The 26,208-nt window shown below is 41.4% G+C and overlaps 1 protein-coding gene across 6 annotated transcripts in view; it reads right to left on the minus strand.

Moving 5' to 3' along the window:
* Nucleotides 1-2,557: 2,557 nt before the first annotated feature.
* The window catches only part of PLEKHM1 (pleckstrin homology and RUN domain containing M1), a 39,247-nt gene continuing 15,596 nt past the window's right edge, over nucleotides 2,558-26,208 (minus strand). For all 6 annotated transcript variants that reach the window (XM_087894019.1, XM_087894017.1, XM_087894018.1 and 3 more), the window contains 11 exons: nucleotides 25,693-25,788; nucleotides 23,147-23,391; nucleotides 21,017-21,655; nucleotides 19,580-20,000; nucleotides 17,915-18,155; nucleotides 16,806-17,726; nucleotides 11,638-11,783; nucleotides 10,670-10,863; nucleotides 9,638-9,701; nucleotides 6,687-6,844; nucleotides 2,558-3,337 (listed from right to left, as the gene is read on the minus strand). In XM_087894019.1, the coding sequence (XP_087750145.1) occupies nucleotides 3,220-3,337; nucleotides 6,687-6,844; nucleotides 9,638-9,701; nucleotides 10,670-10,863; nucleotides 11,638-11,783; nucleotides 16,806-17,726; nucleotides 17,915-18,155; nucleotides 19,580-20,000; nucleotides 21,017-21,655; nucleotides 23,147-23,391; nucleotides 25,693-25,746 (3,201 nt within the window). In that variant the 5' untranslated portion in view covers nucleotides 25,747-25,788 and the 3' untranslated portion in view covers nucleotides 2,558-3,219. The remainder of the gene's footprint in view (nucleotides 3,338-6,686; nucleotides 6,845-9,637; nucleotides 9,702-10,669; nucleotides 10,864-11,637; nucleotides 11,784-16,805; nucleotides 17,727-17,914; nucleotides 18,156-19,579; nucleotides 20,001-21,016; nucleotides 21,656-23,146; nucleotides 23,392-25,692; nucleotides 25,789-26,208) is intronic.

Genomic DNA, 26,208 nt, shown 5'->3' on the forward strand with positions numbered 1-26,208 from the left:
TGCTACCGGTTCACCCCGAATCGGGCGAACTGGTAGCGGTGGCAGTGGGAGGCTCTGTACAGAAGCGTTGTGTGTACTCATGCATACCCGCCCACAAGCAAATCGGTAGTGACAGACAAGTATGTTGCTGCCCTTTGGAAGGCAGCCCTGTATTGTGAGTTATTTATTTTATTTATTTATTTTATTTTATTAAATTTCTATACCGCCCTTCTCCCGAAGGACTCAGGGCGGTGAACAGCCAAAAGATAAAACACAGAGATACAAAATTTAAAATAGATTAAAACAGATTAAACAATTTTGCTAAATTTTAAAAATATCCCATAATTAAACAAATTAAAATTAGTGTTTAAAATTTAAATTTTAAAATTTTAAAAGGGAGAAGATTTAGTTCTGGGACCTAGGTGATGCTCTCTTGGACAGAGTGGTCTATGGTGTGAGGAATGCCAAGCTACAGCGGCGCCTCCTTACAAAAACAGACCTCACCCTGCAGATGGCACTCGACAAGGCACAAGCAACTGAGATGTCTGATCAGTCAATGGTTGAGATTCAAAAATCAATCAGCCTACTAGCATCACGGAAACCAGTTACTGTGCATCACGAAGATGCTAGCCACTATGAATCAGCAGATGAGGACGATGATGTTCATTGCCTCAAATACTCCAAGGGGAGGAATGTGGCCACAGGAAAGAGGCAACCAGCATGTGTTGGTTGTGGTGGCAATCATCCGCAAAGGACATGTAAGTTCAAGAATGCCATCTGCCAAAGATGTGAAAAGAAAGGACATTTGCCTAGGGTCTGCTGTGCAAACCAACTGACAGCTACCACTGCAAGCCCAGAAAATTGCCCTAAGAGAATGCAGAAAAGACAAAAGAGATATGGAGAGGACTGTTTCACCATTTCCAGAGGCACCTCTAAGGCAGAAACAGTCATATTTCAGGCTAACCTCTCCTCCTGCAAGAAGGTCCATGTCACGGTCGTGATTGAGGGGTCCCCTATGGAGGTGGATACGGGGTGGTCAATGACCATCGTATCTTGGAGTACATTAAGGGGACTGATGCCTAAAATCTCAAAAAGACATATGGTGGACTTCCATCATATTCGTCTCTGAGATTACCAGGGGAACAGCATCCCTGTCGTTGACCCTGGCACTTTTAGAGTATCTTTTAGGGACTTTTCAGGCCCACTGCGACTGCTCGTCGTGGATGGCTCCCTACTGAGTCTCCTAGGATTGGACTGGTTTTCCATTTTGGGTCTGGGCAGATATACGGGCACACCCATCTCATTTAACCTTGACCCCCCCCAAGTTGCTCTGATCCGAATGAAGTCACGAAGAGTACTATTTGCCTTGCATGCAAAGGTTGATGAACAACTTGACAAGCTCATCAACCAAGGAATTCTGGAATCTATTGACCATGTAAAATGGGAGACTCCAATAGTGACCCCTGTGAAGCCGGATGGTTCTGTCCGCATTTGCACAGACTATAAATGTACATTAAATAAAGCACTATAGCAAAATGCATACCCGGTGCCTGTGGTCCAACATCTACTGCACTCTTTGGGTGAGGGTAAGGTCTTCGCTAAACTGGATCTGCCAAGCCTATGAACAGCTACCAGTTGATGATGCCACAGCGGAGGGTCAGATGATTGTAACACATTGAGGAGCTTTGAGATGTCGCCAGCTACAATTTGGGATGAGCATGGCACCAGGACTTTTCCAGAGCCTGATGGAGCATCTCCTGCAGGGCATCCCAGGTGTTATCCCCTATTTCGATGATGTTCTAGTGTCAGCGGCCAACAATGCCGAACTTCCTCGACCATTTCCAGGAAGTTGGCCTCAAGCTTAAAAAGAAAAATGTAAGATCGCTGTTCCACAGGTAGAGTTCTTCAGCTACCTTATTGATGCCCCTGGGTTACACCCTACACAGAGATAATTCTGGCCTCACCTCCATTCTTCACCCAGAACATAACATCATTTTGAATCTTCATTTTTACTTAATCAGTTTGCTTTTGAACTTTTATTGGATTTAGAGAACCCTTGGAATGGACATGGTCAATGATTGAGGCTCTTCCAGTTTTACAGTTTTTAAGAGGCAAAATATGTGTCCTACTTCTGTAGAAACCTGAGACCAATCTTTTTACTATAATACTCTCTAGGAAAGGCAAGTCCTTCCTATTCTGGCTGTAATATCATCATCTGCCTGGGGACAAGCATGTGCAGGGACCTGTTTTTTGCTTGTGCTAGTGATTGTAGGATAAATTTCTCAACTGCTATGTATTTTAATTTTTGTATTGCTGTAATTGTTGGTATTTGAAGTATTTTAAATTTGTTCACTGACAAGAGTCACTTATTGAGTAGGGCAGTTGTACTAATTGAATGAATGAATGAATGAATCCAGTTTTTTCCAGAATCTAGGTTTCAACTTTTTCTCTTTAGTCTTATTAGGATTGTCTGTGGCACACATTCCTGAATACAGGATGTTATTGATCTCTGGGTGAACATAAATCCACAAGAAGCCTATAGTTACTTTGCAAATAAGTGTTGCACAGAAGTAATAGATTCGTAAAAGACATCTGTTATTTATTCAATAAAGTTAATTATCTGCATAGGAGAATAAAAGAAAATATTAAAATCAAGTTTGAAATATGCTGACTGAGCATTTTTTAAAAAAGGAGGAGAATAATAATAGCTTATTTATAAGAAGGTCACTTTGCTTGAGGAGGACACCAAGGATGGCATGCCTTTCTAAAGAATTCAGCAGCTATTTTGGCACAAGACATTTTAAGAGCAGTCTGTAAAGTGTAGAAGGCACAAGAAATCTGTTGGAAAGTGCATTTGTTAAAAGTAAAACAACATTCCCTTTTTCCAGCAATTTAAATCAAGAGACATCCACTAAAGTCAGTCTTCTTAGGAGTTCTTGCTACGTATGCCTTTAATATCCAGTATTCACCAAATGTCAGGATAAGGATGAATTTGCTTGGGAAGGAAGGAATAAATGAAGATTAATGACAATAATGGGTGAATTCAAGGAAGTATCTCTGTGGGTTCCTTTCCCAGAGCTGATGGCAAGGTGGTTGTTAGGACTATAATCCAGACAGAAGGTGTCCAGCTGGCAGTATTTTTCCATTGCTCCTAAGCTTCTGTCTTCCAATTGCCTTCTGGAGAATTCCAGAATCTTATCCAATTCCAAAATCTTATCCAAAGGACTGGCACAGTTGAGATCATTTCCAAAGGAATTCTTGCAGTTGCTGGTGATATTTCTGCCGACGGACACAACGAGGGCAGAAACTGACAGTTGCCTGACAACTATTGTGGAAGACAGTCTTGCACTCACTACACCTGCAAGGAAGAAGAAGTATAACAATTCTAGAAGCAACTCATCATCTGTGAACAGATCACAGGTTCTTGAGAAGGTCACATTAGAGCTCAACAGCCAAGTTGCAATTGTAGTACAACCTATTGGAAGACATTAGATATTCTCTTTCTGTATTATTGGCTCCAAAGGCCAGCCTCCCTCTTATAATATCTTTACATCTCAAGCATGAAACTGGAATCACAAATAAAGTTGTTGTATCCCTGCTGCTAGACTTCCTCGACTGAACTCTTGAAACAACTTTCCACTCAAGAGATTCCAATTATGTAAGAAAATAAGGTTGGAAAAAACCTATGTTTTTCCCTTTGGTACTCAGACATCATTTCTCGGGAGACAACAGATAACTTTACATAGTGTTTCTGTCGCAATCATTATCAGGTCAAAAGGAATGATGGGGCAGATATAGAAGGAAGCCCCGGACAGCAGCTGATAGGGAAAAAGCAGAGTCTAGGGCTGTAAAAATTGCATTTTTAATAGCACGTAAGGGGAATATGTAACTAGAAATTCAGCATATTACTTAAAATGCATTTCAATTACATTAGCTATGAAATAAAATGTGATGAAATTTAATTTTGGTTAGTTTGGAGAGTATGCACCCTCCAGGGTTACATTAGGTCAGTGTTTTTCAAACTTGGCAACTTTATGATGTGTGGACATCAACTTCTAGAATTTCCCAGCCAAATATGCTGGGAGTTGAAGTACACATACTTTAAAGTTGGCACATTTGAAAAACACTCTGTTAGATGGTTAAGTAATTTTACTAGCTATAAGGCAACTTTAAAACTATTTAACAGGTAGAGGGATAAAAGTTAGATAATTATATAGCTGCCTCTTTCTTCACATTTAGGCTTACATGCTGCTTAACTTTTTTCCTCTGGGAACTCTCCTTCTGCCTGACAGCCAAGAAGGGATTTTGAGATTACTTCCTGTCTAAGCTGTGTTTATTAAAATAACAGATCATCACTGCCTATCATTCCAGAAGGGTCCCTCAAATGATGCATACCTTTTGGTTGACTTTGCTGGCCACTGAGTGTGGTTGTGCCTCTGGCTGAGGAGGTATGCACAAGAAAATTATCGTATTTTTCAGAGTATAAGATGCACTTCCCACCCCTCAAAAGAGGCTGAAAATTTGGATGCGTCATACTCTAAATGTAGCCCCGCTCACCTCCGCCTACCCTTGCATCCTCTTCCTGGCTGCAGATATTGCCACAGAGAATGGTTTGCGTTTTTGGGCTCTGCGCTTCAGGTTTTCAGCTTCCCAAATGCTCTGTTTGAGGGTTTGAAAAGGTGTGGCACGTAGCCCAAAATGACACTGGAACAGCTGCTTATCAGCCCCAATGCTGTGCGTACGAGCACAGCAAACTCCCTCTGATGATCAGCTGTGCTTTATAAATTGCTTATTAGCCCCACGCTAATAGCACGCACGCTCACAATCAGCAAACTAATGTGCTGAAGCTGACCAGGCTAAGGACGCTAGTCAGATGAATACCTGATAGGCAGAGGCAGAATTCCCCCCCCCCATTTTCCTCCCCAAAAACTAAGGTGCATCTTATACTCTGAAAAATACGGAATCTCCAGCTGCCAACTAGGCAGAATGATGATTAAGGAAGTGGCTATTGCTGTGCTGCTACCAGAATCAAAAACACTCCCCAAAGTTACCATAAAGAGGCTTCCAAGAACATCCTGTTTCACAGGTAAATTGTCTGGCTCAGGAAGCAGGAAGTAAGTTTGTCTGAGCTTGGAGACACTCTTCTTGCTCTAAGACAGAGCCAAAAGGGAAGATCGGCATGTGTGTCATTGCAGTGTTGTAGTTGTGGGGGATGAACAATTATATCTAAAGGCTACTAAAAGACGGATCTGGTGAATGAAATCTTTTCAGGATTTTGACTGCCTCATGGAAGGTGAATCAGCCTTCTTCTGATTGCCTTCCCCAAACTGGAGACTCTCTGGATGTGCTTTGTTACTGCATATATAATCTAGTGGGCTAAAAACATGCCAAGCTGGGGAAGGATTTCCTACAAAACTGGAAAAAACATGGTGGGCTACGGCAATTCTTTTAATTTTTTTTGTATCCTCTCTGTAATCTCTGTCAAAAGGCCTGACCCCAACTTGAACAAATAAATGTTTTCTAAGAATGACATTTATATGTTTATAAGCATTCGGTTACTTATCATTATAACAAGTTTTAAGGACTTCATTAACATTTTAATCAACTATCCTGACTCTTACCTGTTCTAATTCTGAATATGCTATGGAAATATGGACTTATTTATTTGCAAATGTACCATATTTTTCTGAGTATAAGATGCACCTTTTCTCCCCTAAAAGGGGGTGACACCAAATGTAGCCCCGCCCACCTACTGGCTCTCACCCTTTGGCCTCTGCCTCGCAGCAGTTATCTCCTTGCAAGCAAAGAGCAAAACAAAACAGCTCCTTTCAACTTCAGCACAGCCTAATTAGCACAAGTTGATTGGATCGGCCTCCTGACTCTCAGCTGATTTGCTCTCAGCTGTTTTGCGCAGGACTCTGCTGCTTGCTGCAAAGAGGTAAATTGCTGGAGCAGATTTTTTTTTCCCTTGTGCTAATCAAACTATGCTGAAAACAAAAATGAAAGTAAAGGAGGTTGTTTGCTGTTTGCTGCAACCAGGCAAAATTGCTGGGAGGCAGAGGGAGATTTCTTTTTCTTTTCCTCATCAAAAAAGGTAAGTGCATCTTATATTCCGAAAAATACGGTATTCACAAATATACCGCCCCACCTGGACAATGCTATTCTGATCAGCTTATTTAAAAAAAAAGAAAAAAGAACCAAAATAAAACTACCATGAATAGCAATAATAGATAATAGGCAACTTGGCTAACATTTGTACCCTCTTCTAGTGGTACATACATTGTCCCAATGGGCAAATGACCATGTTTTTTAAATTTTTCTAAAGGCCAGCAGGATTTGGGTCAATTCAGCATTTTGTATGTGTGTGTATGGTGGTGGTGGTAAGATCATCCCAAGGCACTGCTATTGAGAAGGCATGCAATCTAGGTCCTATCAGATGGCACTACTTCAAAGAGGGGATCCAAAGTCTGCCTACCATATTAGAGCAAGTAGGACAGGCAGCTGTCTTTAGGGATGTCATGGGTACTGTCCTAAGGGGTAATTCAAATAACTCAGTCCTGTACTATGTAGAGTCAAAAATCACCTCCCGATGTGCTAACATAATGAGCTCCAAGATATGGTCAATATATACAGGAGAACGCAATTCTATTTTAGTTTTCTTAAAATGTGTATTCAGTTTTAGAGGAAGGGACATGTGTAACACTTACCTGCTGGTTGTATCAAATTCAAAGGGAAAGATGATATCATTCTTGTTGCATATTTGACAGATGAAGCCCCTCTGAGTACAAAGATCACAGCTGTACACATGGTGGGAAGCAAATTGGATCAGCGACTGAAGAAAGGTTTCAAATATACCATCTGCTATCTAAGAAGAGAGAAGGGCCATGAGCAGTTGGTGGGGAACAGGGAAATCACTTCACATTTCTGCCTTTGAACTCTCAAAATATGGAATACATGTTGTTCAGCAAAAAATGGCCAAGGGCCTTATGAGTTAAAACACTTGAAAGGCATGAAACAGCTGATTTTGGCTGGTCCATGTCAAAATCAGAATACATTGCGTTTCATGTGTTTTTCTTCATGCATGAATTTTAACTTTGTAATATATATGGTCATGTCCATGTAGAAGTAGTTCAGAGGAGGTTAGGTAAGGAATATGGAATGGACACAGGCAGCAGCTGATTGCTGGCAGGGAAGGGATGGTGTTGAGAAGATTGGGGATAGGATGGCAAAATATGCCATGGTAGAATAAGAAACAGATGCAGAAATAAGTTACATTAGCAATGATAGCCAAGATGACAGAGGTAAGGGAAAGCACATGAAGGATTATGGAGGAAGATATTAGGAGTGGGTCGGAATAGTACAACCCACTGCGGCCAAGTTGCCACAGCAAAGTTGCTGTGGGACAAGTCGCAGAGGAAACTCACCTTTGGGCAGTTCCACATGGGGTAACTCAATGCCTTGCTCCTACCTAGCAAGCCTTCCTGGTTTCACTGCATGGGAAAGAGGCCTAAGGAATTTGGTCCTCCTTTTCATGGAAGTCCCCAGCCCCCGTCCCTCATTGTCTAGACAGGCAAATTAATGAAGCATTGACCCTCTAGTGAGGGTTCCCCAGAAATTGTGCTTCACACACCCACCCCTTGGATGGCTGTGTTGCCCTCACTCCCTGCTGGCGCCAGATGGATTTCCTCAGTTCATCCCCCTAATTACCTCAAACAGAATTGGCAGAGCAGTGCCTTCCTTTTCACCCAGGCAAGCGGTGTCCTGATGGACTGGGTTGGACTTGGGGAGCCCAGATCCATCCCCTCCTGGTCTCCTTTTCTTCCTGTAGCCAGGAGTTCCAGAGGCTCTGGGGAAGGGAGATCCAGTGTAGGCAGGGAACGAAGGCAGCAGAGCCAGGTGGACAAAGTGCAATCCCTGGGGAGCACTTGGGCAGGGTGCAATTCTTCATTAATTTGCCCATCTAGACAGTGGCAGTGACTTATCAGCTCTGGCACCGCCTCTCTGAGCCAGACTGCAGTGTGGGAAGATGGGGTACCCCTGGATCCAGGGATTGACCTGACTCACAGTGGAAGAGAAGGAGGTTCAGCATTTTCCCACAGTCTCAGCATGGCCAGGGCTCTCAGGGTGATCTGGTAGGGCTTGGGGGAGGGGATTCAAAGGTTGGAATAGCCTCAGGATCTTGATACTTCTCTCCAGAGGCACAATGCCCACGGGGCTGGGGTCTTCCATGAAAAGGAGGACCAAATTCTCCAAGCGTCTTTTCCATGCAAAACAACCCAGGAAGACTTGCCAGGTAGAAGCAAGGAGTTGAATTATCCCACATGGAATTGTCCCACAGCAAGTTGTCTTGTAGCGAGTTGGCTGCACTGACATGGCTGTGGCGAATTGTCCTAGACTTGGAATGGGTAGATTAGTGGAACATGTTGATCTTGGACATTGGCAGCAGCAGCAGGGAATGCAGGCAAGGGAAGATGCTGGAAAGGTAAGAGGGATTGACGGTATGCGACATACTATACAGCGAGTTAAGAAAGAAAAAAGAGTGAACTCTTTTTGCCCTGTAAAAGAAACAGGCATCCTTTCAGATTTTATTTCATCCAAATCCCATAAATGGTGTGGGGATGGTGCAGTGACTCAGTGCTTAAGACGCTGAGCAGGGAAGCTGACAACCCATGTTCCAGACACAAATGCCATGTAATGGGATGAGCTCCCAACTTTGCCCCAGGTTCCTTGCTAACCTAGTAGTTCGAAAGCATACAAATATAAGTAAATCAATAAGTACAAATTTGATGGAAAGGTAACAGTGCTCTGTGATGTCATGCTAGCCACATGACTGTGAAAATGTCTTTGGACAGCGCTGTTTCAATGGCTAGAAACAGAAATGAGCAGTGCCCCCTATAGTCGGCATCAACTAGTGGAATAAAATCTGCAGGGATTTCTTAAACCCTCCAAAGAACTAAAAAATATTCTGGGTTTTGTTTTTGCTAAACTGAAGCTGTTCCAAAATGGTTGGCAGAACTTCCAGAACACAGAAATTTGTTCTAAAATTGAAACAACTTAGTTTTTCCATTTTGTACATACATACTTATATTTAAAACCATTTCAGCAGCTGTTAATGCAGAAATTAGGGCGTGTCAATTTTTTCAGTTTTCAATTTCCAAACATTAGGGGTGTTCAAAAGTTGTGACATGCCTTGGGGATTGTAAGGATATTTTGGTTACTTTAATATAATTTAGATGTGCTTGGTAAGTAATTACATAAATATCATAATTTTTTAACATTGTTTCATGCAGATCCAATGCAATTAGCAAAAAATTTGCAATATACAGGACTAGGAAAAAAATTGGTAAGTAGAAGCAAATTGGCCAGAGAATTCCTGGAGAGTTTAGCTGTCTATTTGCTATACTCTTCAGATAGGACAAAGTTATATTGCATCCGAACATACACAGACCAGCTCTCAAAAGCTTCCTGCTTCCTGCTCTGCACTGAATGATACAACATCTAATGGTGCATCAAATAATTTCTATGTACTAATTTGAAGATTGCTAGGCTGTGATTTTGGGGGATCCAGCTTAGAGGGTGAAAAAATGGGTAATATTTTCTTGAACTGAATTTCCACTTGCTTATAGATTGAAACATTTCTTTTTTCTGGATCTCCTACCTGCCTCAGGTCAGCCACACTGTATTTATGGGGACACTCCAGGAGATAGTGCCGGTGGTCAAGCCTTCAAAGAACAACATCATTAGTATATTAAAATTTGTTCTCCACTGCATCCCAGGAGTTTTATACAACATAAAATAAAACCCTGATGAGACAACAAGAACTTTTGCTTCATTTCTCATGCTCCATTTCTGCGCACAAGCTGATCTCTTAGGCTTTTTCGTTCATTCTTATTTTACTGGGTGCCTCTCTTCCCAACCCTTACCTTCATCAAGCCATTGTATCACAAGATACTTGACCCATATTTCTTGATCTCAGAAATATATCACTGCTCTACCCCTGTGCTGGTTTCTCTCCATTTTTCAGAGATCACAAGAAACATGCCGACAGTACTCAGGGCCAAACTAGATACTGATACATTGGGATTTTTTCTTTTAATTTTCTAGCAACATTTTTTCTACAATGAGAATGCACACTATATACATCAAATTACACCAGTTTGGGATTAGCAAACCAGATCCAACAACACCCCCAGAAGTCTTTTGTGTCATCCAATACAGGTCCCAATCCTCCTGACTTGAAGATATGGAAACAATATTGCTCTTCTTTTTTCTCTCTCTCTCTCTTGCAATGCTTCTGGAATCCATTTGGGACCAGACCACTTTTCAGAGCGAAAGAGACAGAAAGAGATAGCAAAAAACTAAAATTTTGCTATGTCCAAAACAGCCAACACTGAAACAGAAGTATTCCACTGCTCTTGCTGAGTAACCACGTGTGATGAGGATGGCAATAAGCTTGGCAATGTGTACATAAAAGAACTTCTGTGGAGGCAGCTGTATCTATCTGATGAACAAAAGTGGTGCAAAAGGCAGCTCCATGTGGTGGTGAGCATCCAGATCCACATACAATCTCTGACTGAATAGCCAGCATCATTTGGAAGCAGAATGCTTACTTATTCTTGTGTCGGAAGGCTGGAGTCAATTCAGACTAATATACTGATTTGTAGAAGGCCCTTTTATGCCTCTGGCTCACCTCTTACTGATCTCCTTCAGGGCACCACTGCGACAAAGGACAAGATAATCACCCAGTAGCTTCAGCTGCTCGCGATTCTGATAGATCTGTTTCATTTGCTCTACATGGTCATAGAGGGTTTCATTCACCAGCTTCAGGTCAATCAAGGGTTGATTTTGAATTTTGGCTAGGAATTTCAGAGCCTGGCAACAAATCTGACAGAGACAACAAGATGAGAATGTTCTTGTAAAAGCCCCTGAATGACATCTAGGAAATGCAAAAGAATATTATAATTTATAAAGAGAAATTCATTGGCTCACATTCCAGTAAGTATCTTCTTATAATTTGAACTGAAGGTTTGTTTGTTTGTTTGTTTAATTAATTAATTAATTTGCTGCTCATGTCGCTGTGGGGCTATTCCAGAGAGTTTATAATAATAAAAGGGAAGAAAATGAAAAGAGCCGAGATTGTGCCTTGAGAAAAACATACTTTTTCTTTTTACTGAGCTTGGCCATAATTAGGGGATATAAAAAAAAAACCCAGAGTAACAGCTCAGAAGTTGAAAAATCCTAACCGGAATGGTACCTTACTCATAGATTTCTCACTTTATGGTCCTTGAGTTAAATCAGTGTTTCTCAACCTTAATAAATTTAAAGTGTGTGGACTTTGGTTCCCAAAATTTCCCAGCCAGCACTGGGGAATCCACCTGCTAAGGATGAGAAACACTCAGAGGGAGGGAGGGAGGGAGGTCACATTTTGCTAGTCTGCTTTTTTAAAACCTGCACTTATTTGCGCTCACTTGCAATGCAGATAGGGCACAAAGGAAGGAGATCCTTACAGATATTCTCAAGCTTTTCTCTTTCATAATGAAAACTACGGTCATTTTGTGACTATAGTTGTGCAGGTGGGATTAAAAGAGACATGAGAGACAATTTCACATAACAGAGTTTATATACTTTATGCCCCTCTCCCACCATAACAGGACGTACCGGATATCTGGAAAGATCCCAGTTATGAATTAGACGTGAAGGTATCACAGACTCTTCATCTTGGTGGCAGTTGTCACAGTAATAGAGGCCAGTGAATGAACACAGCTTAGGCTTCATAAAGAAGAAACCAATCTGCCTGGAGCAGCCTGGAAAGGAGAGACAAAAAGTAAGATCATCTTAAATTGCCGGAATCTGACTGTTGGGTATTGGAGAAACTTCTGTATTTAGACAGCCTCTTCCCCAGCTGCTGTCTCCAGAAAAGTCAGTTTTCAGTTCCTGTAATTCATTTGCTGACTAGGCCACTGCCTATAGTAAGAGGAAGATATTAGAGCTGAACCAAGACTCAGCTATTGCTCAGCCTTGATCTCTAGATCTTTGTTTCTCAAGTATGGATGTGCCTGTGTGTAATACGTATACACACACATTCACACAGACCTCCTGCCTTTATTACACAACCACATATTTTTATCTACTGCTTAATATATACCAAGCAAGAGCCCTCCTTTTTATTTTATTTTATTTTATTTTATTTTATTTTATTTTATTTTGTCGAGTGCATATTAGATAACATATATAAGTATAAGAATAAGCATGAATTGAATACATAAAATGAATACAATTAAAGGGAACATTAGGACAGGGATGGTAGGCACACTGATGCTGTTATGCACACCCCTTACAGGCCTCTTAGGAATGGGGTGAGGTCAACAGTAGACAATCTTAGGTTAAAGTTTTGAGGGTTTTGAGATGAGACCACAGAGTCTGGTAGTACATTCCAGGCATTAACAACTCTGTTACTGAAATCATATTTTCTGCAATCGAGTTTGGAGCGGTTCACTTTAAGTTTGTATCTATTCTTTGCTTGTGTATTGTTGTGGTTGAAGCCGAAGTAGTCATTGACAGGTAGGACATTGTAGCAGATTATTTTATGAGCTATGCTTAGGTCATACCGAAGGTGGCGTAGTTCTAAATTTTCTAAACCCAGAATTTCAAGTCTGGTGGCATAAGGTATTTTGTTGCAAGCAGAGGAGCAGAGGACTCTTCTTGTGAAATATTTCTGGACATGCTCAATTGTATAAATGTCCGATATGCAGCGCGGGTTCCAGACAGATGACCTATATTTGAGAATTGGTCTAGCAAATGTTTTGTATGCTCTGGTTAGTAGTGTAATATTACTGGAGATAATATATAATGTAATATTATATATTACATTATATAATATATAATATAATATATAATGTAATATTTTTCTTGTGTTACGTTTTTTATTTTTAGCAGAAAGAAAGCCCAAGGCCAAAACTATCTTTGGAACAGAACTATTTGTTGTTCTGATTTTAGTGGCTAGAAATATAATAATGTATTTTACTGTAACTGAAAAGAAAGATATATCGCTTCAGAGATCATGAAATTTGGCCTGACCTTTCATAAAAGTGTACCTCTTGTCCATTATTTAGTTTTATTATCAGATTTATTACTAAAGGTGTAACCCTTAATTTTTCTCTTGTTCACGAAATTATCTTAGGAATAAAATGGATCCCAATATTTTCTGATTAATAGAAATTCCTGCACTTCATTGTAAGAGGCTCATAGGCATTATCTCACCTCTAGACTGAGCTCTATACTGAAGGATTCTTGGACCTTTCTCAGTTATCGAAACTGGATATTTGTTAAATAATTATAGATACAGAAGTCGTCCAATGTGTTCTGTCCCCGTCACACAGACACAGACACAGACACACACACACACACACACACACACCGGCAGTGGACCAAGAGTTAAAATAAACCAGCAGACAAGAATTTCCTTTGATAACATAATTGGCAGCAACCCAGTGACTGCTTGTCAAAAAGGGAGGTTTATCTCCTCCGACCGAAACATCAAAGTAAGTCCACAAAAGCCAAAGAATTGTCAAGTTCAGTCCAAAAATCAATCCAAGCAGAGCATATAACAGTGATGGCTAACCTTTTTGCCATCGTGTGCCAAAAGCGGAGGGAGCAGTGGGGTCACACGCACGCATGCCCACATCCATAATTCTATGCGCCTCGCCCCCCCATGCTCCTCCCACTTTTGGCACGCCCAGTAAGCCTGTTTTTCACTCTCCCCAGGCTCCAGAACCTTTCTAGGAGCCTGGGGAGGGTGAAAATGGCCTTCCCCACCCCCCCAGAGGCCCTCCGGAGGCCAGAAACAGTGTGTTTCCTGACTTCTGGTGGGCCCAGAAGGCCCCAAAATCAGCTGGCCAGCGCACGCAGGCATGCCGAAGCTGAGCTCGCGTGCCCACCAATATGTCTCTACGTGCCACTTGTGGCACCCCGTGCCATAGGTTCACCATCACGGGCATATAACAAAGTTTCAGAAATGCAGAATGACTTGCTAGCTTTCAGTTTTGTCCGTCACAAAGCCTCAATGGCCACCACACCCCCTTTTATCCCGTGGGGTGTGGTCCAGTGACTCAGTTTAATCTCTGGCACGCCTCCTTCTCTGCTGCGCGCGCTTGTCTTTCCAACGCTGTCGGGGATCCAGCCAAGACTTATCTCTGTCGCTGTCTAACTGTGGCTGCTCGGAAGTGCCTGGCTCCTGGCCTATCTCTTGGCCTTCGGAAGACACCTGAGGCATTGCCAGAGAGGAGGGTCCTGGGGAGGGAGGCCTTGCCAACTCCTCTCCTTCACTTTCGGAGTCTTCTCCCTCCGATAAGACGGGCTCAGGGGTCGGAGTCACAACACAATGTAGTCCAATGCAAGCAATGAAAAACTAAAAGCCAAATGTGTTATTCATTCATTCAGTCAAACAAACAAACAAACAGAGAAAAGTGCAGTCAAGTCACCAAGTAGATTAATCTAGTCTACTTAGAGATGACAGTGAAGATTATGAACTAGAGAACAGTATCCACAGATGACGTCACAAACTGCATTTGCTCATAAAACCTGCATGTCACACATTGCCTGACCTTCCTACATCTTTCTTCTTGTGGACTTATAACCGCTGAACTGTAAATAGGCCAGCTTTTCGCTGAGTCAGAGATGAGTTCATGTTAATTAGAGATACACAAAGTCACTTCCAATAATCTATGCATGTGCCTTTACGATTTTTCAAACTTTACTTTACCATCTTCTCTGGCAAATAGCCCTGAAATCAAAGTGTAGTTTTGGCATTCAAAATGAATCAATTACAAAAAAAACAGAACAATCAGACATTTCAGGACTGACTCCACCCCCCCTCAATTATCGCAGCTTAAGAATTTCTTATTATTTCTATTAGTTAAATTAATATTTGGTCATAAGAAGAATGAAGAGATCTAGTGAAACAAAGGCTTACAGTAATAATTACAGTGGGGCAAAAAAGTATTTAGTCAGCCACCAATTGTGCAAGTTCTCCCACTTAAAAAGATGAGAGAGGCCTGTAATTGTCATCATAGGTAGACCTCAACTATGAGAGACAAAATGAGAAAACAAATCCAGACAATCACATTGTCTGATTTGGAAAGAATTTATTTGCAAATTATGGTGGAAAATAAGTATTTGGTCACCTACAAACAAGCAAGATTTCTGACTCTCTCAGACCTGTAACTTCTTCTTTAAGAGGCTCCTCTGTCTTCCACTCATTACCTGTATTAATGGCACCTGTTTGAACTTGTTATCAGTATAAAAGACACCTGTCCACAACCTCAAACAGTCACACTCCAAACTCCACTATGGTGAAGACCAAAGAGCTGTTGAAGGACACCTGAAACAAAATTGTAGACCTGCAGCGGGCTGGGAAGACTGAATCTGCAATAGGCAAGCAGCTTGGTATGAAGAAATCAACTGTGGGAGCAATAATTAGAAAATGGAAGACATACAAGACCACTGATAATCTCCCTCGATCTGGGGCTCCACGCAAGATCTCACCCCCGTGGGGTCAAAATGATCACAAGAACGGTGAGCAAAAATCCCAGAACCACATGGGGGGACCTAGTGAATGACCTGCAGAGAGCTGGGACCAATGTAACAAAGGTTACCATCAGTAACACACTATGCCGCCAGGGACTGAGATCCTGCAGGGGCAGACGTGTTCCCCTGCTTAAGACAGTACATGTCCGGGCCCATCTGAAGTTTGCTAGAGCATTTGGATGATCCAGAAAAGGATTGGGAGAATGTCATATGGTCAGATGAAACCAAAGTAGAACTATTTGGTAGAAACACAACTCGTTGTGTTTGGAGGAGAGAGAATGCTGAGTTGCATCCAAAGAACACCATACCTACTGTGAAGCATGAGGGTGGCAACATCATGCTTTGGGGCTGTTTCTCTGCAAAGGGACCAGGACGACTGATCTGTGTACAGGACAGAATGAATGGGGCCATGTAGCGTGAGATTTTGAGTGCAAACCTCCTTCCATCAGCAAGGGCATTGAAGATGAAACGTGGCTGGGTCTTTCAGCATGACAATGATCCCAAACACAACAAAGGGGTGGCTTCGTAAGAAGCATTTCAAGGTCCTGGAGTGGCCTAGCCAGTCTCCAGATCTCAACCCCATAGAAAACCTTTGGAGGGAGTTGGAAGTCCGTGTTGCCCAGCGACAGTCCCAAAACATCACTGCTCTAGAGGAGATCTGCATGGAGGAATGGGCCAACATACCAGCAACAGTGTGTGCCAACCTTGTGAAGACTTACAGAAAACGTTTGACCTCTGTCATTGCCAACAAAGGATATATAACAAAGTATTGAGATGAATTTTTGATATTGACCAAATACTTATTTTCCATCATAATTTGCAAATAAATTCTTTCCAAATCAGACAATGTGATTGTCTGGATTTGTTTTCTCATTTTGTCTCTCATAGTTGAGGTCTACCTATGATGTCAATTACAGGCCTCTCTCATCTTTTGAAGTGGGAGAACTTGCACAATTGGTGGCTGACTAAATACTTTTTTGCCCCACTGTACTTGTTTAACACTTTCAGTTTAAATGATTTACCACTACCCAGGATTAATCTGAAGTTATGTTAGCATTAACACTGCAATAACAAAGACCACCAATATCTTGTGTTCTAAAATCACATTAACTACAAATAAACACATGCAGAAGTAAAATCCTCAATCTCAGTTGTTTAATTGAAAGAGAAAATACATTTTAACTTACTAAAAAAAAGGCTTTGTGTAAGTTATCTTTTTGTAAGCACCCAGATATCCCTACCTGCACATATGAAACTTTGGCAGTCCAGGCCTTTCTCCATGGGGATGGCAACCAGATACTGCAGCAAGTATCCATTTTCCTTAACAGTATTCTTCAGGATTGCCTGTGAATTGCCATCCAGATTGCCCCCAAGTGTGAGGGCCTCCTCAGCCATTTCCAGGTAGGACATGAGCACCCGGCGGACCAGGTCTCGCCAATCAGTTGCCTCCTCTGCATTCTCAGCTCTCAGCTTTAGTACTGCTTTTGAAGTGATGATCTTGAAGAATGCAGGTCCACCCAAGCTCACATCTGGCAGGATATCCTGGATGGTCTCAATTCCAAAGCTGTTGTTCAGTATCTTTTTATCATTTTTGGCTTTGAAGCATTTCAAAGCTTCTAAGGACAAGGAGAATACCAAAGGGACCCATGCTTTTTCAACCTCCAAGTACAAGACAGATTCCTTGACTGCATCTAACTCAGGGTTCAAGGCACATGACCAGTCCAACTCAGTTGGGCCAGTTCTACTGTACACCGAGAAGGAAGGCAAGTCACCAGGTGGTCCACCTCCAAAGAAATCCTCAGAATCCTCTGCAGCCTCAGGGCACTCTAGAGTTTCCCATCCTTCATCCGGCTGTAGCCTATACTTTTTTAGGGCCTCATGCAGCCGGTCCAACCAATCCTCTGCTTCATCCCAAGAGGAAGCCCGAAGATACAATCGTTTGTTGGAAAAGACCAGCTCAAAGCGCCCATCACTGTGAGCCCGTCCTAAGGACTCACATCTTAGCAGAGAACAGTTTTCTACACATACTCGCTTCTCATAGTCTACAAATAGCCGTAACTCTAGGGGTGAGAGCTCACAGAAAAACTCTTTCCAGATGCCCATAGCTCCTCGACGTTCCAGGGTCCCCAACTTCAGCAGACCGCGAAATGGATTGGAAAGACCTACAAGTGAGGAGAGGAAAAGCTTTATGTACTCTCTAGCACAAATGACATTTCTGTAAAGCAGAAATTTCTGTAAATTTCTGTAAAAATGGATGATGCTTCCATTATTATAAATTCTTTTAACCACCATAGAAATCTCTCCTCCCATTCCACTTCATCCTTTCTCTCTTAGTCAAAACACAAGTTACCTATTTGTCTCCGATGAACAACGCTAAAGCCCTTCAGCTCCTTCCCAGGAGGCAGTTTGGGTTTGCTGAGCTCTGCTGAAGATACAGAGAGCTCGCCTGGATCTGGGACTCTCAATGGCATGGCAGGTTGGCTACTGGTAAGCCTCTCTAGTGAGGTGCTGGGAGAACTGGAGAGGCTTTTTTCGGTTTCCTCAGGAGGGGAAGGAAGGTAAAAATCATCCTCAGTGATCCAGCTTCTTTTCTGTTGGGAAATAATAAAGAAGCAAGATAACATTTGTGCTATTACCCAAACAAGTATTCTTCTGGTTTTCAGTTTATTGAATTCAAGCAGCTGGGCTGATGCAAGAAAATATTGTCCTTTGCAGGACAGCCTCCTCTTATTGCTATCATGGAAGTCTGCACAGAATGTATTTATTTTTCGCATTGCTCAGATTTGATAGCGCCCAAACCTACAATTTAAAGCACCAAGAAAAATGGCCATCCAATTTAAACAACTCTCTTTAAAAAATTCAGCCTGTGACAAATTACTATTTAATTTTTAAAATTCTATTAATTTTGAATACTTTAAACACGCAGAAATATAAGTAAAACTGAAATCTGTTTTTTTTTTAATTTTCATATCATCAGGAATAATTATTACAGACATTTGGGAATGCCTGGGAAAATATTAGACAGTCTTACAAAGGTATTCCACAGTTTTTCTTCTGTCAGTGGAATAGATGGGTGATATTTGGGAAAAGTGATTTGGGAACGGTGACATCATTTCCTATTAAATATGACATACAGACTGGCTCAAAAACCAGGAATAAGACACTGTAGCTAGGAGGAAATGAAGCCAAGGACAGGAAGTTTCAGTGCAGCTGCAGGAAAAGCATTTCCGGAGCTGTAAAGGAACTTCTTGATCAACATAATTCGTTTGTCATGAGGTCCCTAGCTGGTGAATGTGACAGATTTGCCATTTCTCATTTTTATAAAAATAAAATAAAAATATGGTAATGTTTACATGTATGCTAAATCTATACACGTACAGGAAGTGTCTATTTGTATTTAAATAGATTTGTTTGTAATTTTCATATCTTTTTTTCATCTTAGATTTGTGTTAATTTAGTTACCTGATAGTGTTTATTAATCATAGTTCATTAAATACCATTTTTTTAAAAAAATTAGGGAGATATGATGATGTTCTCAGGTCCCCAAACAAGGAATTAATATCCCATGATAAACAATTCACTCAACTTCCAATGGGCTGTTTTAGGGAGATTTTTAAAAATCATTTTTTAAAAAAAAATTAATGCTTTTGGGAAGCTATTGAAAATTAATGTCTATTTGGCATGCTGGAGGTACACATTTTGGCAACATAAACAGCCTTCCAGAACTTATTGAACTATGGCAGAAATACGAAGGATGGCCAAGGACCACCTTATTATTTAAGGAGAGCCAAAAGCCTCACCAGACAAGGCAATGCAGAGAAGCGTACCAATTTTTTTAAAAATGTAGAGATACAAAGATGTTCTCAGGTCCCCAAACAAGAAGTTAATATCCCATGATAAACAATTCACTCAACTTCCAATGGCCTGTTTGTTACTGCCAATTTTTGGCAATGTGGCCAGAAAGAGCCTCGGAAGCTGCAAAAACATATCACAGAACAAAACAAGTAGTTCTTACAGGGCAGTTCACTGGTGAGACTGGTGAAAGAAGCTGGTCTGTTCCTGGAAAACTTCCTTCATAACCATTGACTTCACTGGTCCAGGTTTTAGCTCCTCTCTTGATGTTGCAATGAATTTGGGTCACATCCGCAGGTTCTTTGGTCACAATTATTGTGGCTGGCGTAGAGGTCTGTTGGACACTGGTACTACGAACAGATTCTCCACTCTTAGGTAAATTGGGAAGCTGTGAATTTGTCATTATTGCAGGTACCGTGATGTCAACCGGACCTTTTGCCATTACAGTATGAGGAAGGTGCACAGTGCAGAAACTGGTGACAGGGCAGGGGCATTCTGGTGGGGAAGACTGAGAGACAAGGTGTGCTTCATGAACTCCTACAGATTCCAACTTTCTCTGTGTCCTGGTAAATTCTGCTAACACTCTGGAAAGAAATATAAAGATTTAAAACATTTGCAAGAGAGAGATCATCTCCAGTAATTCTATCTCTCAATGTACCACATGGAGTCCAGAGATAAGTATCAAAGATGACTGAGGTTTAGTCACATATAATTTAACACATTCAATAACTGTTAATTTGCTCTTTCAAGCATCACAATAAACTGTTTTAATACATGAATAGAATTGATGCATTCTATACTATGTGTTAAGTTGGTCTAAAGCACGGGTGTCAAACTTGTGGCGTCATGTTGACATCATGTGATGTATCGCAATATTTCCCCCCTTTGTGGAGCTGCGGTGGGTGTGCCCTGCGTGTGACACAACCAGTCCGTGGGCTGCCAGTTTGACACCCCTGATCTAAAGGATTAGAATAGACAAGTTAAATATCCAGCATACACAGTATTTTGAGAGTGAAGCTTCTAGGTGCAGACAAAATATATAGGAAATTGGCCATGTGTTCAAATTGCCCCTTAGTTGTGGATTTACTGAGTGAATCATCCAGACAAGAGTACAGCTTTCTCAAGCTTTGAAAATGGTGCCACTGTCAAACCTATCATTGATAAACTCTTACTGTCATATATAAACATTAAACACTTCCAATGTTTGCTTGTAGATAATGTAACATATTAAGTATAAAAAACCCCATGAACTACTGATTATGCTTCTGTGAGGTAACATAAATGCTGAAAAGAAAATCAGAACAGTTGTCATGAATGAAATGGAAAGACTGTTTAACCAAGGGAGCACCTCATGCGTGGTCAAAGAAAATTTGCAGAAACAGGACCAATGATAGAAGCAAGTCTTTTGAGCAAGCCTCCATCTGAGGCTTAGAAAAAAGGCAGAAAAGATATGCAGGTTGATTTCCCATATTGATATGCAACCACATTATTAAGAATCTAGGAATTGTTATTCTAATATGCTGAATCCCACTAAAATTCTGCCTTAATTTTTGCAGAGTTAAGGTATTACATAGTATATCACTTTCACTATTATACTCACTCTTGGAGGTCCTGGTCCAAGTCTGCTGTTGCTGTTGTCGTGTCAACCTCAGAGTCATTGGAGATGGGCTCTTTCTCCCTAGCTGGGCTGGTAGTGCTTGGAGAATTGGCTGGGAGAAGAATGTCAGAGTCAAGGCTGGAAGAGAGCTGTGAGGAACCAGTTGTGCTGATGCTCAAGTTGGAAGCTGTGAGTTTATCTGCCTGTTGATTTTTAGGGACAGGCAGGATGGCTGGGTGAGCTTCCACTTCATGAGAGCCAGAAGATTGTGAGAGAAAACTAAGTGACTCCTTTCTTTGAGATTCCAGCCCCACAAGAGGGTCCAACAGTTCCCAGGCAGGACAAAGGCCTGATAAGGATAAAGGTGTGATGGTCCACTCATTCAATACTGCTGACTTGTAGGAGAGGTCAAAAGCCAGAGAAGACAAGCCCTGCAGATAGCTGAGGAGAAATTCAACCTCCTCAGTATCCAGAAGCAGAGCAGGTGAATGGTAATATTCAGAGAGTTGAGACTTTTCATGAAGCAAGAGTTTTAGGTAACACTCCATCAGGCCATCATTCAGAGCCAGCCTCAACCACGCACGACATCGTCCCACATCTGTATTGATGAAGACCAAGTTTTCCAGTTCAGAAATTATGTTTCTGAAAGAGAAGAAATAGCCAGGGAGGGGAAAATACAACATCCATTAAAAGGATAGCTCCCAAAGACAAGAGAAAACAGAGTTTTGGCCAGTGGTAAAAGTTGGGTTTGATGCATTCTTGTCTGATGAAAACATCAAGAGGTAAAATGGTAAAGGAATCCCCCTGGCTTTTACTCCACTAATCATTACCAATGCTTATCTTCCATTTCAACAATTATTGTGCCAGTGCTTCCCAAAGACATTTCAATGATGTGGCCAGCATGATGTCATGGAGCGGTTATCTTCCCACTGAAGTGGTACCTATTTATCTAGTCACATTTGCATGCTTTCAAATAGCTAGGTTGGAAAGAACTAGGGCAGACATGTCAAACGCAAGACCTGCAGGCTAAATCCAGCCCGCGATGTGGTTAGATCTGGCCTGAGGGGCCACCCTGGAGACAGTGAGGGGCCGGCCCCTGCCACCTTGGCCCCAATGCGCCCCATGGCTACATGTCTCCATGGGCCAGATCTAAGGCTGATCGTATTCCTGCCTGCATGGCCGCCACAAAGTTGTAGTAGAGCAGCACATAGAGCCCCAGCAGTGCTGCGTCAGGCAACAGTGCCTCCGTTGCCTCCTTGGTCTGCGCCAGCCCGGCCTTGCAGTCCGCAAGGCTTTCCTTTCACCGGAACCGGCTCTGCCCCCGAATGGGAAAGCCACGGCTACACTCTCTCCCCTCATCCCTTCCTGTGGAGGGAGGAAGGAAAGAAGGAAAGAAGGAAGGAGATGAGAATGAGAAGAAGGAAGGAATAGTTAAGTCTGTTCACTAGGAAGAAGCTTATGGAAAAGTTTGCCTGCAAATATAAATACAAATGACATGTGAATGCTTGCCTTTCAAACAGGAGGTAGATAAATGCTTGTCGTTAGAAACATTTCCATGCATTTATATTAGGCTGTACTCTAAAAGACCTTTCAGACAAATATGTCATCAAGATATTCAAAGCAATGTAATCCTATCCCATTTCATCTATCAACAGCACAGATTTAATATCTTACAGCTGTGTGTGTCAGAATATTCAGGCAGATTAGCCAGCTGATAGCAAAGTAAGGAGGAAGGAGTGGGTGTGAGAAAGAAGGGCTTGTCTTTAACCTAATGAGAAATGCAGAAGGAAGGAAGGAGGGAGAGAGGGAGAGAAGGGAGGGAGGGAGGGAGGGAGGAAGAAAGGAGATGGGAATGAGAAGGAGGGAGGCAGGGAAGGACACCCCTGTTTTAACCAATGAGCCATTTTGCTGCCCCATCAAGAGGTAACTGAGGCACATATAATTACACCATGGGTTTTTTTTAATCTACTAAACCCATAAAGATGAGACAAGTTCTCTAGCATTCCACACATCAGATGATTTTCTGCACCCAAAAATCTCACTCTTACGTCATACTATATACTCACCATGTAAATAAATATTGAACCCTACTGTAACTTCCCAGATCAAAATTGCAGCATTTCTCAGTCTCACCTGTGAGTAATAGATTTTAGCAGAGTCCAAAACACTGGCTGAGGAAGTCGTCGCTCTCCATGTTTTTTCCCTTTTGCTCCAACCTCTGCTTTGATGTGCTTAGCGTTCAAACCATGCACAAACACAGCCTCCAATACACAACAAAGAGTATTAGCATCTTGATCATCACTTGTTACAACAGCATCAGAGGTCACATAATGCTTCTGCAGGGCCTTGATGGAGTTCACCAGCTGCTTCTTGATCAACTAAAGTAACATAAATGCAGGACGTCTTAGGTTGCACCAAGATTAAATAAACCATCCCACTTCCAAATTACTATTAATACTGTGCAAACACTGGCATATCTCAATGGGTGAATATAGTAGTAAGGTCTGGGCAATGCAGTTCAAGAAAGATGCTAAAAATAGAAAGTATATGAAAAACAATAATGCAGCAAATAAACTAAGTCTTATTTGAAATGGATCATTTGCTTTAATTTTGATGCAGCATGGGTTGGAAACATTCAAAGTTTTGGTCTCAGTTAATAAAAATACTTTTAAAAATTATTATATTATGAATGATCTCTTGAGGCAGAAGACAGGAAGCTGATTAAAGACATTTCAATAAGAGCCAGTATCCCTGGCTCTTATTTTCTTAAAGGTGATGCAGACTAAAAGCACTATTTCCAACATCTACTCTTTCAAGTTATGCAAAGTGCTTCACTTGGAGCCGATTTTTAAAATACCACATTGAGCAACGTGTTTTAATCAGCTTCCATTTCTTTCCAAAGTTACAGTACAATTCATAGATTTTCTGCTATTGGAAAACCAGTTGTTTTTATTGACAAGTAATAAATAAATAAAAAGTGGTGGTGGGGAAGGTAAATTTTGTAATTGTACCTAATTTTCCCTATTCACACTGTAACCCCATACTGCAGTTTTCCTCATTTTCCTCTGTCATAATGTTGAAGCCCAGTAATATAATAGTCCCTTTGTTCCCTTTTCCCATCTTACTCACTTCTCTTGTGGGAGATTGGGTTGTTGCTTTGATAATGGAGCACTCAGTTGGTGTGGGTGGAAAACTATGACCATCCTAGACCAAGCCAAGTCCAAAAACGCTAGGGAATTTTTAGAAATCTAGCAGTCTGACAAGTTAGCCATTAATAGACACATAGACATAAACAATATCTATATACTATGCAAAAGAGACAATCAACAAGCCAAAAAAGGAACAAAAAGACCAGAACACTTCCCCACCATCAATCCAAACCCAGATAAGCATGGTTAACTCCAAGATTAACATCAGACCAACAATCAAGTAAACAATAGTTCAATCTAGGAATTGCAAACAAGTCAACAGTAAACAGCTCAACAAAAGAACCTCTAAGACCACGCCCACCAACAATGACAAGATAAGCCACCAGAATATAAACAGAGAGCAAGCCCCACTCCTTACTAGCACTGATGATGTTGCCTAGTTCGGGTAATGAAACATCTGCAAGAAAACAAGCTCAGAAAGCAACAATGACCTCTAATAATAGTGTTGTAAAAAAAGGTGGTTTAGATGATGAAGATGGGCTTTAGAGGAAAATACATGAAGGTATTAATGGGAACATAAGAAAATTAGAGAATAACTACCAATTAGCAATACCAATTAGTACCAATTGGTATTAATAACTACCAATAATGTTAGGCTTTGCTTTGAAAACTGGAAGGTGACCCAATGTGCTGTGTCCAGAATAAATCGATCTTTAAGATTGAATTATGTATAATTGACAGAAATATCAAATTCTTCGACTTACGACCACAATTGAACCCACAGTTTCTGTTGCTAAGCAATATAGCGGTGATAGTTAACCTTTTCGGCACCAAGTGCTGAAACTGGAGTGTGTGCGTGTGTGCCGGAACCCATAAGACAGCAGCTGGTTGGTGCGCATGTACTCTTCTGCATTCCGGACAATGGTCTCTTCCAGGTTCTGGTGCGCACATGCACCAGAACCCAGAAGTGCAGCTGGCGACGGCGTGCCTGCCCACAGAGAGGGCTCTGCGTGTCACCTCTGGCACGCATGCCATAGGTTTGCCATCACGGCAATATAGTAATTAAGTGAGTTGCATGACCTTTTACAATCTTTTTTGCCATAGTTGTTCAGTGAATCACTGTGGTTTTTAAGTGAATCTGGCTTCCTCCATGATTTTGCTTGCCAGAAGCCAGCTGGGAAGGTTACAGTGATCATATGACCCCAGAACAGTGCAACTGTCATAAGGACATGCCAGTGGCCAAGTGCCCAAATCCTGATCATGTGACTATGTGACCATGGGGATGCTACAGTGGTTTTAAGTGTGAAAACTATTCATTAGTCACATTTTCAGTAATATTGTAACTTTGAATGTTCACTTAACAAATGGTTGCACATCAAAAACTACCTGTATGCCATCTATCCTTAGAAATTATACCATTTCCATGTTAAACTCAGCTCTTTAATCTGACGAAATTCTTCACCAACTGGGCATGTCCCTATATCCAAAACAGCCTTTTTTCCAGATATCAGTTCAAGAATCTGTACTCACCTGGATAACTTCCTGTGCTCGGCAGCCATTCCTAGTTGTGTGGTTGGAATGCATGTCTAGCTTTGTTTCTGTCTCACACTGACATCACATGATAACCTGAGGAAAAATAAACACAGAGTAGAATTTTTACCAGAGCGCCACATAAGCAAAGCATAATTACTAGTAAATAGTCTAGGCTATGTGTCACTTTCCTACTTATTTACCCAAAAGTAGATATTAGTGAGTGAATATACATTTGAGTATGGATGGGGAGAGAAGAGTTGGCAAGATCTTTCCAACTGTCCTTCCGATTTAGATTTGCTGAGTTGTGACAGAAGCGTCTTTATTTGTGAAGAATAAAAAGAAATATTTTCCATGATGGTAATGACTAAAAAACCTGGCTTATTATTGAGAGTTTGATTAGACAACTTTTTGGTTCTTCTTAATAAAGCTTTTAATGACCAGTAATAATTCCTCTCTCCCTTAAGAAGAATAAAAGAAACTGGCCTAAAACATGCAGGTGCCACAACATTATAA

This window comes from Pantherophis guttatus, chromosome 4 (genome assembly GCF_059756535.1).
Source record: "Pantherophis guttatus breed Tessera chromosome 4, ASM5975653v1, whole genome shotgun sequence".
Taxonomy (NCBI): domain Eukaryota; kingdom Metazoa; phylum Chordata; class Lepidosauria; order Squamata; family Colubridae; genus Pantherophis; species Pantherophis guttatus.